This window comes from Marmota flaviventris, chromosome 4 (assembly GCF_047511675.1).
Source record: "Marmota flaviventris isolate mMarFla1 chromosome 4, mMarFla1.hap1, whole genome shotgun sequence".
Taxonomy (NCBI): domain Eukaryota; kingdom Metazoa; phylum Chordata; class Mammalia; order Rodentia; family Sciuridae; genus Marmota; species Marmota flaviventris.
The window spans coordinates 96922022-96940289 of NC_092501.1; the positions used below are offsets into that span (position 1 = coordinate 96922022).

General features: G+C 37.2%; 1 protein-coding gene across 2 annotated transcripts in view; it reads right to left on the reverse strand.

The window, feature by feature from the left end:
- Window positions 1–18268, reverse strand: part of Slain1 (SLAIN motif family member 1) — a 56530-nt gene that overhangs the window by 18488 nt on the left and 19774 nt on the right. Inside the window, exons 3-4 of one of the 2 annotated variants that reach the window (XM_027941599.3) lie at window positions 1747–1896; window positions 383–532 (exon numbers count right to left, since the gene is read on the reverse strand). In XM_027941599.3, coding sequence (XP_027797400.1) covers window positions 383–532; window positions 1747–1896 — 300 coding nt within the window. The remainder of the gene's footprint in view (window positions 1–382; window positions 533–1746; window positions 1897–18268) is intronic. The other variant, XM_027941600.3, reaches the window with a different exon arrangement.

Genomic DNA, 18268 nt, shown 5'->3' on the forward strand with positions numbered 1-18268 from the left:
TGCAAATAAAACTGATAAGAATACTTATTTGCAGGATTTTGTATAAACATAAATTTCCAATGCTCTGGGATAAATGCTCAAGAGAACAGGCTACTGAGCCAAGAAAGCTGCGTGTTTTGTTTCTTTAGGTAACTGCCAACCTGTTTCCATAGAGGCCATACCAACAACATCCATATATTAGTGTATTTTTAGTACAAGTGTGCCTAACTCCCATGGTGCTCTTATGAATGGAAGAAGCACAAAACAGCTTCACCTATAATGAAGGAAGATACATGAGAAAGATCCAAATTTCTTGCCCATTACCTGGGAGAAGTGCCTGATCTTCCCCCACCACTTGTATTTCAAGTGGAAACCTCACTTTCCTAATTTAAAAAGAACATACTTTCTTCTTGCAGACGAGCCATGATCTGAACATCAGTGAGGTCCTGTAATTTATATCCCATGGAGATAGAATCATCTTCCAATTCCGAAGTACTCAGCTCACTATCAATAGATGACTGGGGACTGAGAGGGGAGCCCCTGGAGTTGTAACCTAAAACAAAGGAAACATGCTTGTTATCTAAAGAACTGATATCCATATGCTTTACAGTTCATATAGAGTAGCACTATTTTCCTGTTTCCATAACATCACAAAAAATGACCAACACATCACGATTTGGAAGACAGTAAATACATCTTCACATACTCATATCTAATAAAACCATGTGAATACTGTTCCTTAAATTCATGTTTTAAAATTAAAACACAAAATCACTCAGCACTGCCTACTAAAAAAATTTTTTTTTAAATGGAAAATTTCATGTCATTTTTTTGTGTGTGTGGCACTGGGGAGCAAGCCCAGGGGCTTGCACATGCTGGCAAGTGCTCTACCACCGAGCCACACAACCAGACTGTCACGTGTTTTTTAATCACAATAAAAAAACCCACTGACACAAATATCTAAAGGTATTGTATGAAAATCCATATTTATGGACACTTTCAATTAATCATACATACATGTTTCTGTATTGCTATAAGGGTTTATATAATTTTTAATTATAATTTAATCCAGCCCATTCTTTAGTGGGTACATACAGTAGTATCAAAAATGGAAACTATCACATGTTAAAGGCACACATTCATAAAAAGAAACATACAAAACCCTCATAATATACACCAGTGAGTAGTCACGGGAGACTTGGAGCCACACACAAAAGTGAAAAAAGCAATGGCTTCAGATACAAGAACCAAAGAAGAAAGGACCCAAATAGAAGAAAGCTATAGGAATAGAACACACCAGTGCTGAGATAAACAAGGAAATGGTGAGACCTCACCTTATAAAAATAGCACTATGGCTATTTTTTCCACCTAGCCCCAGTTTAATTAAAAAAAAAAAACTCCCCCCAAAAAATTAAAAACAAAACAACAACAAAAAAAAAACAAGATATAAAGACCTGCAATCTTGGAAAATTGAATCATTATAAAAACTAGTTGTTTGACCCACTGACTATATAAGCACATCAGGCATTTGGAAACACACAACAATATGTGTGCTTTTGTAAAAGGGGAAGACAGTCTCCTACACACAATTGAGATCAGTGCTGTTAGAGTACATGTTAATGCTAGGCCTTTCGATATTGAAATAAGGATGCAGCAAAACTCTTCATTATATCAAGATTACCCTCAAACTTTTCAATGAAAGATGAACGTTTGAGTTTAGTGACTGAATTGCAAAGCAAGCAACTAGTCAAGAAGTTGAAATATTACCTGTTCTTTCAGGTGTTAGTATTGCTTTATTTGAGGTTTTAGAGAAGCTGGGAGTATTAATGCCATTGCTATAAGGGCTGAGTCTTGCAACAGGACTATAAGGAAAAGCCAGTGAGGCCGTTGAAGAGAAGAGACTCCGCCATCGGCTAGCTGTCACAGAAGCAAAAAATAGCAGCAGTTAGCTATATGCAAGCAGATGTCCATTTGTCAAAAGGAAAAAGGGAAGAGATTTTTTAAAAGAAAGAAAAACAAATCAACTTTTCATAAGAATATCTTAATTGGTTTTCATTTATCTAAGGGAAAAATATGTAAAAATAACCAATTTGAGAATTAGGTCCCATTTAAACATCCATTAAGAGAAAGCAAATTATTCTTACTTGGATTAAAGTCAATGCCTTCATGAAATAAAATGTATTTGAATTTCTAAATTAGAAACATTTCCCATTTCTGAATAAAGGTTTAAGTACTATAAAATAAAAAAGTTCAGTGTCAAAAGAAAAACTAAATAAAAAAACTTGAAGACTTAAGAAACTGTGCAAAAATGTTCTAATATTAACCATTCACAGTCCTATATTTTTTAGGTTAATTTTCAATAAACACCACAACATGTTGAATAAAAAATCTTTTATGCCAATTTGTACTTGGGAGAAATTTAAAATGACTAGTACATCCAAATGACCTTGACCTGAAAATAAGGTTAATGGAAAAATGACAAACACACTAGCAGAAGGGCCTCTACACCAAAACATTATGACAGGTGTTTTACATGGCAATGCAGAGATGATTGGTGATTGCTTAAAGTTTTATATATATATATATATATATATATATATATATATATATATATATATATATATATATATTTTTTTTTTTTTTTCCCAAGTTTTCTGCACGGAATATATATTATTTAAATTTAAAAGTGGGATTCTCAGGGCTGAGGTTATGGCTCAGCAGTTGAGTGCTTGCTTCGCATGAGTGAGGCACTGGGTTCAATCCTCTGTACCACATAAAAATATATAAACTTAACAAAAAAAAAAGTGGGATTATCTATGGTATTACTTTAAGACTATTTTGATATTGAATTAAAATTTTAAAAAAGAATTATACTTATAATGGACAGGTAAGATAATTGTTAAGTTATCTCATCTGTCCTAGGTTATTTCTCCCTCCCAAGATAGCAACCCCTTATAATCTCTAAATTCCAGGACCATGAAAAAGATCTGAAATTGTAAAATCTTATGACACTGGACATCATTTACTGTCTCTTCTTCACATGGTATAAATCACTGTGTTAGAATGTTTTCTGAAAAGGAATCATTTAGACATCTACTATGCAGGACAGCAGGGAATACAATAAAGGTACATATAAATCAGGTTAAACTTCGCTTTAAGCAATAACTTGGTTTATATTTATTAGAAATTTGACAAAACTTGGAAGAAACAAGCATAAAATGAACTGCTTTGAAAATCATTTCCCAAGTCCCTTCTAATGAGCAACATTAAGGAACAGTCCTACAGCTGAGAAGTACTTGAAAATGGGCAGTGGGATGGGGAGAAATTGTAGGATGTGGAGAGTCAAGAAAATAATCAGCTGCCAAACTCTCACTCTTGAGATCCTTGTAAAATCCCATCAATGTTATTTAAAACAGCAGAATATTTCCTTTTACTTTAGCAAGAACTCTTAAGGTAAGCACCATCACATTCAAATTATCTTTTCCTTATGTAGGTGAAAAAAGCCAGCAGGGATGCTTTCAGAATCCACATTTCATTAAAGAGATATAGCCATGAAGCCTGGTTCTCAATTGACTCCAGACATTTATGTCACATATCCATCCATAATTTATTGTGCTTAAGCAACTCTTCCCACTCTGAGCCACAGCAGACATTCAATCCCAGTCCCTTGCTTCTGTATAGGTCAACTTGACCGGGAAATATACTGCAAAATAGGGGTTAACGTGCAACACACACTAGGTAGCTGTTCTTGCATCCTCCATTTCCATTATTCAAAGTCTCTCATTAAATATTCTATATTAAAAAAAGGTCAATAGTTCTTTGTGGCTGCTAACTTGCTTAACAGATGATGTTATTTTACATCAGTTTGATTGCTGGCCAGGCAAATTACAGTGACTGTGTGTTCTCACCCACAGATGCAGTGAACGACACATCACAAATAAACAGCATTCATTATTCTGCACAATAACTACTGTGACCCGGCTTCCCTGCACAATGACACAGTTATTGTGGCTGTGACAGCAAGATCCCGGCTAAGAACACAATTAGCATCTATTGCAAGAAAGAATGTTCTACATTGTTCTTCAGCATTGAGGTTTAAAGAAGAGGGAGGAGAGTTATTGTAGAGGCAAGCTCACAAAACAACTATGCTCTATTAGTGCCCCCAAGCTTGTAGTGGAGGAGGAGAGGGGGAGAGGAGCGGAAGCATGCACATTCTCCTCACTCTTCACTATGTAGCTAAAGAATCATAACAGAAATTGCTTTTATAAAGAAAAATATGAAAGAACTCTTAAAAAGGTTAGTTTTATCTTTTACATTCAATTAATTTAACTATTTTTTTTCATATAAAGATGTTAAATTATTTGAGAGACACAAAGATGATCAAAATGACCATAGAAAGAGACAATTTTGCCAAAGGAGGAAATAAACTACTGAACAACAGCAATGAAATTTTTCTACATTCCTCCAAAGATCTATTTATAAGAAAAACTGAAAATGGCATGGATTTTTTTTTCATTTAATTTTCCAGTCCCCAGAATTGTACACAGTTGGGCTCTAAAGTAATAATGCACTGAGTAAAGGTATCATACTTGGCAAGGTTTTCTTTCCCAAACTTAAACTGCCTCCCAGCACACTGAGCAACTGCATGCTCCAAGTTCTACTGCAATTTCCTTAAGCCACTCACCACCTCTCTCCATATTACCACTGCCTGCTCTTCAACAAACTGCACCAACACAGGCAGCAAAGCTATCCTCAGCCAGCCTGAGTGAGCCCACCACCAAAGTTGTCAGTCATCACTTTAACTGTGTTGCTCTCACCCATTCAATTAGGCAGTGGCTTCTCATTTCTCCTAAGATCTTAACAGTACACTTCACATCATCTCACTATTGCCCTTATCCACTGCTATGCACTTCATGTCCACCTTTACAGTTTTTCTGAAACTACTGTATTAAAAATACTCTCTTGGGCTGGGGATGTTGCTTGCCCACTAAGTGATAGAGCACTTGCCTAGCATGCATGAGGCTCTGGTGCCACCATACTGCAAAACAACAGAAACAAAAACCACTACTCTTACTGGTTAGACTTTCTACTGTCTCCTTGCCTGATAAGCATTTTCCACTAAAATGAATGTAGTACGGGACTAAGTTGCAGACTGATAAATCATCTTTATGCAAAAAAAAAAAAAAAAAAGAGAGAGAGAGAGAGAGATTCAACGTGCTTAATGATCTAACTTATTAACTTTCTATATATCTTCAGAGTTGCCTAACTTAAATTACGACACCTGTATATTTTTATTCATCATTGTATATCACTAAACTATGAAAAATCTCAGATTTGACAAATGATAACATGAAGAAAGTAATAAGAACAGAGGGGACAGGACAGGTTTAAGAACCTACAGTTCTTTAATTACCCCCACCAAAAATTATTCTGTGACAACAAAATAGTTCCCAGGAACTATACATTTCTACCAATCCTTGATCATCTTTGAGCCTAAATTAATAGTAAATACAAGAAATAGCAGGTGGAGTGGCACACACCTGCAATCCCGGCAAGGCTGAGGCAGGAGGATTACAAGTTTGAGGCTAACCTCAGCAACATAGCAAGATCCTGTCTCAAAATCTAAAACATAAAAATAAAAGAACTAGAACTACAGATGTAATTAAGTGGAAAAGTGCCCAACCCCTCACTACCTATCCCCTGCAAAGAAAGAAACTATTCAAATTTTGTTGAATATATATATATATATATATATATATATATATATATATATATGCACATAATCAAAATCAAATTGAAGTGATTTGACTTAATTCATATAAAAAACATTAATTGATCTAATTAAAATTTCACAATAACCCGCAAAAGATCAGTACTATATTAAACTGAAAAAAGTTAAAAAATAAAGCAACATTTTAATATGTTCTGTAGACAAACCATTTTCACACTTTTTCCTCACTACAAAGACAATTCAGTATCTAACACATCTTGACACAGTGCATTCTCAAAACTTTGGCAAGTTAACTCCTTACTTCAAACCATCCTACCACTCCTACCCTGAATCCAGCTGCTTAAAGTAACCATAATTTAGTATAATATCTGAACACAGACGTTAGTCTGGACATTTCAACCCAGCTGAGAAGCTTAGTGGAGATATCAACCTATGAGAACAGTTCCTTAAAACTTCTAAGTAACTACTAAATTGTTGAACTTTATCAATCTCAGTCTTATGACCTCCAACACTAAATGATTCTACATCACTAATGGCAAGTACCTGAGACTAGAGTAACCAACCCATCAAAATTAAACAGGAGTCAGTGTCTAGGATAAGCTGGTTCCCACGATGCTGCACTGCACAAATAAAATGAAGGATTATGCCAAACCCATCAGCTGACAATTAATCATGCAAGAGGGTAACAAAGAAAGCAATGAAGCTTCCTTAAAATCTTGAAATGCCACTGTTTGTTTTTTTGTTTTTTTTTTAATCGAAGAAATAGTTCCCAATGATGATCATGGTTAGCAGAAGTTCTACACACTCTACCATCAATAACACACGCATCTCAGCTGCCTGGTTCAGTGGAAAGCCCTGGAGGGCAGTACTCTTACTTCTTCTAGTGGCTTCTCACAGTACGCTCCATTAGTTATTCTAGAAAAACAAACCTGATATTCTCTCTATCTTTTTTCCCCATTTCTTATCAAAGAATAAGATCCTAAAAGGCAAAACTCTAATGTGCCATGTTCTATTAGCTGTCTCTTGAATCACAGCAGGGGGTCTAAAACCACCATCCCTCCCCAAGGATGGACCATCTTGGCAGTGTAGAAAAATAGGTCTAGGGCTGGGGTTGTGGCTCAGCGGTAGAGCACTCACCTAGCATGGGCAAAGCCCTGGGATCAATCCCTAACACCACATAAAAAAGAAAGAAAGATGTTGTGTCCAACTACAAATAAAAAATAAAAATACTTTAAAAAAAAGAAAAATAGCTCTAAAGCAGCCCTGTGTTTTCTTTCCTAGCTTTTAAGGGTTCTGATAAAAACTCATTAACAGCAAAACTTACATCTGTTTTATTAAAATTTATAGGTCGTTCTCTAATTAAGTCATGATTTTCTATCTCCTTGTTCACACCTCTCTTCTCAGCTAGCCAAATTTATATTCTCTTTTACCATTGACTAATCATCCATGTATTTGCCTTAAGGAGCTGACCACCATCATTTAAGTCCTATTTAGCCCTGAGCAAAAGAGCGGGGGAAAAAGTACCACAAGTTGATTCTGACATGCAATGTTAGAGGCCACATCCAGAGTCATCAACATTTACCAAGAAATACCAAAAAAACATTAAAGGTGAGTCTCCAGAGGTTACCTAAATGGCTTTCATAGAAAACACTACATTGCAGTTCCCTGTCCACAGTCATTCTGGGAAATCTGCCTGGCGTCCATGCTCTCACCTGCTTTTACAAACTGGTTTCTCTCTTCACTTGAGTAGGCACTCACTATCTTGGCTGTACAATACCATATGCCAGAGATACTGAGTTGAATAAAACATGTTGACTGCTCTCCACTCCTTCCCACTCCAACTTCTAAAGAAGAGCTATTGCAGAAGACAAGCAAGTGAGATGGAGAATTCTATACCTTGCTATAGGAAGAGCAGTAAAAGCACTCGGAACAAAGTGATGACAATAATTCAAGTCTCCACTAGAAGATATTAAGTTTAAATTGACCCTTGAAGATTGAAGCATTTATGGGAATACAGTGCTGTTTTGGCTAGAAATAGCACATGTGAACTGACAGAGGCATGAAAGGGTACTGTACAGTCAAGGAATGGTTAATATTCAGGCACAGGGCATATGAAAGAAGAGCTAGGCCTGGACAGGTTGGCAGGATTGGTTTCTGCCCTGTCTTATACTCAGCAGTACACACTAATATACAATTACTATTTTGACTTTGAGAAGGAAAAAGACATGATTAGATATGAGTTTTATGATGACATAAATAGTCATAAATGATTAAGTAAATGGTCAGAGACTAATGACTGGGAGACCTATTAGGAGGCTTCTCTAGCAGACCTGGTGAGACAAGACAAGGTCTTCAACTAAAGCGTGAGTACAACACCTGGTGAGAACAAGTTCAAATAAGCCACATCTGAGAAAAAGTGGAAATATCCAGGAACCCAATGAACACAGTGGAGAAAAGGAGAGAACCATAATCAATGACATGGTCCCCAAGACACTGATGTCACCCACTAAGATAAAGAACATGAAACACAAGGAGAAAAAAAAAAAAATGAGTTGAACTAAGATGGTTACGAGACATGCCTAATGGGCTGGAGTCTGGTCCAGAGTTGGAGCTCAGGAAACAGGGCTAAAGAGATTCAGGGAACATCAACACATAGGTGTTGGATGAAGGTGGGGCCACGGGCAGGAAGGAAATCACATATGGGGAATGCTCAGAGGGAAAAGAGAAGAGTTAAGGAAGGAATAATTAATAAGAGAGATCAGTAAAGGAAACTGAGAACTCAGAAAGCTGAAGGATGGATGGAACTCAAAAAACAAAAATGACTAATGCAGAAGAGCTGACAAGGGAGCTATGGCCAACAGTGGCAACCACTGCAGAGAAGTCCTGTAGGAGGACAAAGAAAAAGGCTTCTGGCTAGGACAACTAGGTCCCTAATGAGAGAAGTCAACAGAGGAGTGTTAAGAATCAAGCAGGCAGAAGATGAGGAAGTAGAAATCTCTGGAGAGAGAACTGGCCACCAAACCAAAGAAAAATGAAACTGTAGCTTGAGGAACATAGGCTCAAGGAGAATGAGATGGTTTTTAGGATCAAGGAGACCTGCATATTCACAGAAGAGGAGGAAAAACACAGTAGAAAAAAGAAAAGGGCAGGCACTGAAGGAAGACCCTGGAGACCAGAGGAATGGGACAGAGATGACCTGCAGGGAGCAGCCTTGGAAGGGGGGTGGGGGTCTCCTTTCTTCCTCAGAAAAGACAGAACAGAGAACACAGAGAATGAAGATGGGTTTTAAGGCCCCCTTTTTTGCATAAACTAGAAAGCAATAATTATGATGAGAAGGCAGATGCTGGAAAACACAGCCTCACGTAGGAATGGCCACCACTGGAGACAAGAAAAGCTAACCATGGAGAAGCAAGTCATTGCCAGATGAGTCTGGATAGCATATCTCTGGAACAAAACTAATCTCAACATGTAAACGTCAATAAAACATTTGGAAACATTGTTAAGTGTCTGCTTTATGATTCTGTAAAGGATCCTTGTCTTATGCAGAAGAGCTGACAAGGATAGTCATGTGTGGTGATGTCCAAGGACTTAAAATCATAATTAGAACAAACCAACAAACCCTAGGGAGTGAAGGTAACCAGTCACTGTGAAATCTAGAGATGATGGGGTAAAAGATCTTGGTAAGAGGAGTCTAGATGGGATCTGCAAGACATGCATTCCATGTCAGAGATGACAACAGTAGGCTAGCACAGTGGTTAGTAAATGTTTTCTGTAAAGAGTTGGCTAACAGATATTTTAGGCTTTGTTGGCCACAGGGATTGCACTCATAACTACTCAACTCTGACATCATAGCTTGAATGTCACAGAAGACATGCAAATGCTTGAACATAATTGTGTGTCAAATAAAACTTTATACACACTGAGATGAATTTAATAAAATTTCCATGGGGTCATGAAATCATTCTTTTCGTTTTTTTCAACTTTTAAAAACATGAAAGGCATTCCCAGCTGATGAGCACTATGACAACAGGCAAAAAGCCCAATAGGCCATAGTTCGTTAACCTGAGCTAACATACATACCAGTTTTGTGATAATTCACTTGGAAAAATGCACATCGCTAGAACTATACTGCAGGGGTATGTCAGGTATTCAGACATAAGAGTGAAGGCTGATGGAACACTTCTTTACTGTAATTTCCCACATTATGTTGTCATAAAACCCAACCAAAGACTAAAAGGACACTGGAGTAAGAATCTACTTACCTGAGCCCCTGTCTCCATCCTGCCATGGGTAGTTTTGATATTTGGAATAAATCATACAACATCTTAATGTTACACTGTTCTCAGATGGAAAAAAAAAAAAAGGTAGTTTGTGGGAGGGCAATAGGCAGGACTACAAGTGAGTACAAGATGAAAGTTTGCAACATGCATTTGCAAACCATACAGTGTTTTTAAAATGAACATTTCTACCACATTGTAGCAAAAACACAATATGAGGGGGGAAATGCTCTTAAAGTTAGGGAGTAGAAAAGAGCATCTCAAGAAATTTTCCACTTTTCACCTTTCCTAATTTTTAGGAAGTTTAACCTAGTCTTCTTGAATGATGGACATGCTCTTTATCTTATTTAGACAATTTCATAGACTTCATCGTTCCTCAAATGTTACCAACTCAGAAGCTAAGTACTGCAGCATGAACCTTCAACAGTTTGATCAGAACATCTGACAGTTCTCTTATTTGTTCCAAAGACCACCTCAATGGAAATAAACATCCCAGGTGTCATACTTTTAAGAAATATGGTTTCTTCCCAAACCATATGTTCCAAAAGTCCTATAAATTACCAGATTCCTGGAAAGGAAGGGAAAGGAAGGCAGGCCGGGTTACCAGACTTTAAATCATCTGCTGTATTCCTTCTTTATGCAATAGGTATGCAGGCCTCAATTCCAAGCCACACAGAGGAATTCAAATGCATAGCCCTTTACTAATACCAGTTACAGAGTGGTCTAAAATCAGTGAAGTTACAAGAAAACTTTAATATTTTTTTATTCTCCAATAAATCAGCAGGAAGTTTTATCTGGACAACAGCATTTTGATTTATGCCAGAAAACTCCAAGGCAGGAAGGCTTTTGGTTCCATAAACCATTCTCTCAGTGCAAACTCCCCAGGTCCATCATGCCAGACCTTTACGTACCGTGAGCCTATAGAAATGCCCGGCACAGAGATGCACTCAAATATCTGGACAGATTCAACAGGAGACTTTAAAAACCAAGATAAAGATGGTACACTACTATTTCATGCTATAATCTGCCTAGACTGAGACAAAAATTAGCCACAGTATGTAAGTAAGCACTGCTGACTTGGTGCCAAGCGGAGCAAGCCCCGAGATCAGGAACATATGGTGTGCAGCTTACTGATCCACTGTTTTCTACTACAGAAACTTGAGTAGCATTAATTTCTCCAAAATGCTCCAGGACCTAATAAATAAGCATATGGGGGCTAGAAAATAGTACTCCTACTTTGAAACAGATGTTTATAGTGCAATTTGCTTGACATACACAAAATAAAGAAAATTTAGCTATAATGTATATATCAATTTCAGGTAAAGAGAAGGGCTAAAAAGCCAGAACATGTCCCTAACTGGCATCTTGGGAACCATTTTAAAAGGTTAAGTCAGTCATTGTGCCCAAACTTCTCAATCTTCAAATTACAACTAGACAAATCTACTAGGTTAATTTGAATCTTTTCCTATAGCTTCCATTCATTCACCCATGGGGACAAATGCAACAATTTAAAATCAGTAGCTAAGATACATACACACACACACACACACACACACACACACACACACACACCCTATGATTCCAGGTCACTGTAAATGTTTAATATTTAAATTTCTAGTTAAATTAAAAATGTAAAAATCCACAAAAGCATGACTTACATATGACCTTTAAGAAACAGCTAACAAAAGTTCATTTATCTACATAACTAATATCTAGAGCTAATCAAGGAAGTCATCTCAACACTATATTTTTAAGATTTTAAAATATAGTTGGTTTGAAAGCAATTAAGGGGTAATATATATCCCTGATGATCGACAGGTAAATGTTTAATAAATATTTGTTTAATGAAAGTTTCAAAATTCCATTCTACTTAGTATATTATAGATAATATTTATTCCATATGGATCAGAATTTCACTTTTGATACTGGATTTTGGTAGTTCAAATGCATCCTAGGTATTAAGGGTTTCTTAATAGTTATTATGATGTTAATGGTTATAGTATCTATTCATCAGAATTTTTAAAAATCAGACCTTTTCTGCTTCGACCACACACTTCATCCTTCCCTCACTGCCATTTCTGATTAGTGGATCCTTTTGTAGGACTTCTCTAACCAAAATGATCTAAAGAGAGAGCTAAAAAAATGAGGTTCTGGAAGGGGAAGGTCAACTTGGAATGTCAACTTGTTGCACTTAATAAGTTGTCAAAATTGAAGATAATTTGGCATCTTTAATCCCACCCAGATCAAATCAGTGTTATCCTTATAGGGTGGTCTCTCATTTCATAAGTCATCATCAGACTTCTCAGCTGCTGTTAATAAGGGAAATGAAAATCTAATTTTAATAGAAACTACAAAGACATGTTTAAAATTCCCTTTTATGGAAGCAATTTTCCCCTGAGGCCTGCCTGCTACAGCTTACGTCAAACTTCAGGACAGTGAAAGTGCCCACAGAACATAAGTGAGGGCCTCTGTGAAAATAACTTAATCCAGAACCCAGGGAAAAGAATGGCCTTATAATCTGTCCCTGACGTGATTCTGGCATACAGATTATAGACAGCCTCTTTTGATTGAGACTACAGCCACAATGCAAGCCATGACCACCAGCTAGAGTAGCTTCTACATCCTAAATGAAATCATTGAGATGTCACAGAACTTAGTTCTCTGAAGAAATAGGAAAAATAATCTCCTATCTGAAAACAGTAGAAAGTAAGTCTAGTGATCACTAATCAAGTCTTCCTGCCTATCAGTGTTCAATGTAGTGGGAAAGCCAAGTTCAGCCCACCATTAGACAGCACCTCTGAGTTCCCCATAGAAGAGTGATGAGGTCAAAATTCCAAGGTCTCCTGGGCTAAAATACTCTTCCAGTTAGGGGCACAAAACACATGGCTTATATTCCAGGGGCCTCTGACCCACTCACCTTGAAAGGTGGTAGAAAGCAAATATATAAACAGAGTTTTGGTCAAGGGAAAAACTATTTCTTAGACCTAAGTGAAGCCATTCGTGATATTACTCACACAGAAGAACATTAAAATTTACAAAAGAGTCTAAAACAGGAGAGTTTCTTTCCTTTCCCTGCCTAGAACCACTTTTGAAATCTGAAGAAAATTACACAATTAGCATGCAACATTAAGTAGGCAGACCAAGTACCACCTTGTTGGTATCTGACTTCCGGCAGACCTTTAGTACACTTGCCCTCCCTTACTGTCCATCTCTATGTCTGGTGGATACTCTGTCTATACTGCCAAGACTTATTTTCAACTCTTTTATAGTTGTGGTTAATACAGTTATAAGGTGATCATTATATGTGAAAGGACCAAAGGAAAGGTAGAGGTAATACCTGCACCAATGTAGAACCTTACACTAATTACCTGTTCAGCTTAACTAGGGCAAGAACGTCGTAGAACTGGGAGTAGCTCCCACTCTTAGTTCATCTCTCTCGGCTTTCCCAGTCATCTCCTTGGCCACTATTTTCCAGATGTCACATCTTTATCCTTGTAACATTTCCATCATTAAGGGAGTAAAACCTTCTAAATTCTTACAAAACCTAAAGTCTTTCCCTTTTATCCCCACAAATTTGGTTTATATTCTTGGGTACAAAATTATAGTTTGAAAATAACTTTCACTCAAAACTTTACATATTCATTTTCCATCTAGCATCAATATTACTTGTGAGATCTCTGACGTCTGTTGCACTGTCAACCACCTACTTCTTTAAACATTTTTAGGACTGTCTCTTTAATGTTTGAAAATCAACTAGATCTAGGTGGAGGTTTTTCAGGTCCTAGTTCATCCTGAGGACTTCTCTTTCTTCAGCTCCAGGAAATTTTCTTCTATTATTTATTGGTATTTCCTCTTCTCAACTGTCTATTCTCTAAAAGAGCCCTCACTAAACATTAGAAGCTCTGAGCCCCTAACTCTTCTCATACTGCCATCTCTCTTTCTGGGAGATAACTTTGACTTGATTCACATAAGTAGTTTGGTTCTTGGCCCTGGCCATTTTAATTTCATTTCCAAAAAGTTAAAAATAACTCTGAAGCTTATTTATTTAGGTACCAGGGATGGAACCCAGGGGCGCTTAACTACTGAGCCACATCCCCAGCTCTTTTTTTTTTTTTTTTTTTTTCTTTTGGCATTTTATTTAGAGACAGGATCTTGCTGAGTTGCTGAAGCTGGCTTTGAACTCACAATCCTTCTGCCTCAGCCTCACCAGATGCTGGGATTACAGGCATGTGTCACAAAGCCCAACTTAATCTTTTTTTTTCTTTTTATTTGTTCTTTTTAGTTATATATGACAGTAGAAGCCATTTTTAAAGTAATGACAATTTGACTGCATTTTTTTTACAGTTTATCTTTCTTTTAAAGGTACATTACTATCAAATCTCAGTCCACAAAATTCTTTATTCCCTCAGATACTATTTTCCTGCAAATCTAATTGAGTTTTCTATTTTGTTCATGCTACTGATTTTAAAAAAGAAATCAAGTAAGACTTGGTTATTGGTTTGCTTTTATGAATAACAATAAAGTTAAGCTGAACAGGTAATTAGTGTAAGGTTCTACATTGGTGCAGGTATTACCTCTACCTTGAAAAAACCAACAACAGGCACTACATCTATGGGTGGATTATTCCACAAGCAGGTTTCCCATGGACCCCTGGACAGGCAGCATCAGGGTGGCTGAAGACCCCAACAGAGCAATGGAACGGGGAAGAATGCTTTAGAATTTCATTTAATCTGCCTCCTACCCTCTGCTCAGTCCAACATGGGCATCTGAAATTACCCCCAGTTGTTCTTCTAAATCAGGCAGAGATCCCATGCTTAGATCACGCTACCTTCCCTAAGAATATATATCCTGATTTCCTGGGTCTTTCCTGAAGACTGCCCACATTTAGTCATCATCTTTAGCACTACTCATGTCCTAGCAATTCCCAGTGCTATAATATCCTTTTATTCATCCAACCCTACTCATCTGAAACCACTATAAAAATGGAAGATAAAACTGAACACACATACATACACACACACACACACACACACACACACACACACACACCACTCCTCGAAATGCAGTCTTATAACTACAACAATGGAGAATATAACTAAGACAGTGGCGAAAAATTAAACTCACAAAAACTGGCAAGTGCATCAAAACTCAAATATACAGTTGGGCGCAGTGGTGCACACCTGAAATACCAGCAGTTTGGGAGGCTGAGGCAGGAGGATCACAAGTTCAAAGCCAGCCTCAGCAACAATGAGGCACTAAACAACTCATTGAGACCCCATCTCTAAATAAAATACAAAAAAGGGCTGGAGATGTGGCTTAGTGGTCGAGTGCCCCTGAGTTCAATCCCCAGTACCAAAAAAAGTTTAAATACATACAGCATTACTATACAAATTTTAAAGTTCTCACACATTATAAATAATTTAGGATATCAACAAATCAAAGACTTATCTTTTCAAAGTAAATCGTTGTGTAGAGTTTGACCACATTTTCAGCTACTACTTCTCACATGAAGTCATAAGAAATTCAACATTAATGAGAAAAACTTGGAAATGCTTTCTTCTACTTATCTAAGTTAAAAAAAAAAAAAAATCACCCTTTCAAAATTCTAAAGCCTAACCTTACCCACATTCCAAAGAGTTTCTAAGATCACTACTTTATTCAACACAACTGGTCAGATTTCAAAAGAAACCCTGTTTTCTAAGACAATTCAGACAATACTTTGTAACTTTCCTGTTCAGGGTTACATTGTTCCTTTGCTTAAAACTATTAAAGGTTTCCCAGACCTCTAAGGATAAAGTCCAGAATCTTTAACAGCCCTGAAAACTCTACATCAATCTCTAGTTTCATTTAGTGCCACTGGCCTCAAGATTTCTATTTCCTGCCATTCCAGCCTCACCACTATGGCCTGCCAGTCCCTCTCAGGTCACTCACCTCCTCTTACTGCAAGGCCTTTCCAAGCACTGTTCCTATGACCTAAGACACTCTTCCTCCCTGTCCCACCCACCAGAGTTACGGGCTAAATATCTTCTCCCACTGATTCTCAAATCTTTGCTGACACATCACATCCTCAGGGAAGTTATTTCTCCAGCACAACCCTCAGATTCCGCTAGGTCGCCTGTTAGAATCATCACACCTATTTTAAGGCTGAGGAAGAAACAGAACAAGAGTTACTACATGTGTCATCTGTTTCTTACATCAGACAGTCCACTCCAAGGCCAGGCGCTAGGCTTGTCCTGCTCGCCTCCATACTTAGCACTGGGCCTGCAGCTAGCAAGTACTCAATTCTTCACAACTTAGGTTTCTAATCATTTCTGATTAAGCCCCAGTGTTTCAGAAAAAGTCTAGAATTCTTACTTAAACTTGACAGTACTTTTTAGAGGTCCTAAGAAACAGGCATAAACATCTATCAAAATAAAACCAATTCCACTGTCATATAATCAAATTAAATCAACCATTATAGTAGTTTAAAAGCAGTAAAAACTACTCTGGGGGCAAACAGAGGTATAGCTCCATGGTACAGCACACACTTGCATCTGTGAAGCCCTGGGCTCAGTACCCAGCACACACACCCAAGAAAAACTCCTTTAGGAGAAACTCTATAGTATTTTACTTTTTTTTTTTTTCTTTTTCTTTTTTCACAGTACTTATGTCTAGCCCTTTTTATTTTGAGATAGGTTCTCACTAAGTTTTCAAAACTGGCCTGGAACTTGCAATCCTCCTTGGGTCAGCAAGGGTATACCACCACACCCACCTCTATTATTTACTTTCCTTTGTGATAGTAACAAAATAGCATGTCAATTGTAAACTTACTGCAACAACCATTACAGACTGTCATAAGTTATTGGTTACTTTAATAAACACCTTTCTAATTATGGTTGAAAAGACAAAAAAAAAAAAACCCACATTGAAATACATGCACAAGTGACAAAGGATTGTTTAAGAATAACTGACAAACATATTCAGATCGCTGGATGTAATAGATGGAAACTGCAAATTTTATAGAGGCACAATTCATAATCATTTCTAACTAACAGCACTAAATCACTGCCAATACCGAAACTAATGCATTGAGGTTATTCAGAAAATAATAGCAAAGATGTGATAGAACTCACAGCTATGACAACATATCTTCAATTTCCAGCACACAAGAATAACGTCCAATGTTAGGAGACTCTGTCTCAGCACAAAAAAAATTAACACGATTCCAAATTGTTTTTGCCAATGAAAAATGGAATCTTTGCAGAGCTTACCTAAAATGAACCCTATGGGCTAAGTTTTAATTTTGTGTTTCAGAAGTGAGGGAGCACCTCAAGACTGGAAACATGAGCTGGTAGGGATAGCATCTTGGACCATGCAAGGAGAGACTGGACAGGTTCCAGGAGACAGGCATTTGATAAGCTTTCTAATGTCTCAGTTCAATCTGTGTGGCTTTTACAAAGGCAAAGCCTACCTTTAGAAAACTAGTTGAGTCCACAGCTTTCTTTTTCATTGACTAAATTTAGAAATAAACACCCCATCATAACAACTGAAACAAGAATGGGAACAGGTATCACATGAAGATAAAAGAAAAACTCAATGAAGGCGTGGTATCTGTTCACATTTCTTGAGCAAATAACCCTAGAGGAAATGAGAGATGGTCAATGTGAAATATGACCCAACATAGTAACTGTGCAAGACCATGCTCTTTGTGAAAACTACACCCACAATCCTCAAATGTGACCTGTCCTGATTCAACTGTTATGGACATTCAGGTATCTTAAGTCAAGATAAGCTTTTATTAACTGACCCCAAATTAACTGAGCCATATATTGGGTGTTTCAAATTACTTAGATAAGCTTCTTGATCATTATTTGGTGAATGTCCCAGCCTCATGACTTGGATTTACCAAAAACTCTAGCTTAGCCTTATTCCGATTTAGGATATCATGTGAGTTAAGCCCTATGGGGTGGATATTTTCCTGTGTAAAAGGTGACAGCAGGGGAAACTGAAGATGGGCATGTGATGAATGAAACATGGGTCAAGCTGCCCTTATCTGAAATGCTTGGGACCTAAGTGTTTCAGATTCTGAACCTTCTCAAATTTTGGAATAGTTTCATAAACATAATGAGATATCTTGGGGATGTGATCCAACTCAAAATACAAAATCCATGTATTTCATATACACCTTATACATATAGCCTGAAGGTAACTTTATACAGGGTTTTAAATAATTTAATTCATGAAATAAAACTTCATGGTACGAAATTTTCCACTTGTGGTTTCATGTTGGTGCTTAGAAAGT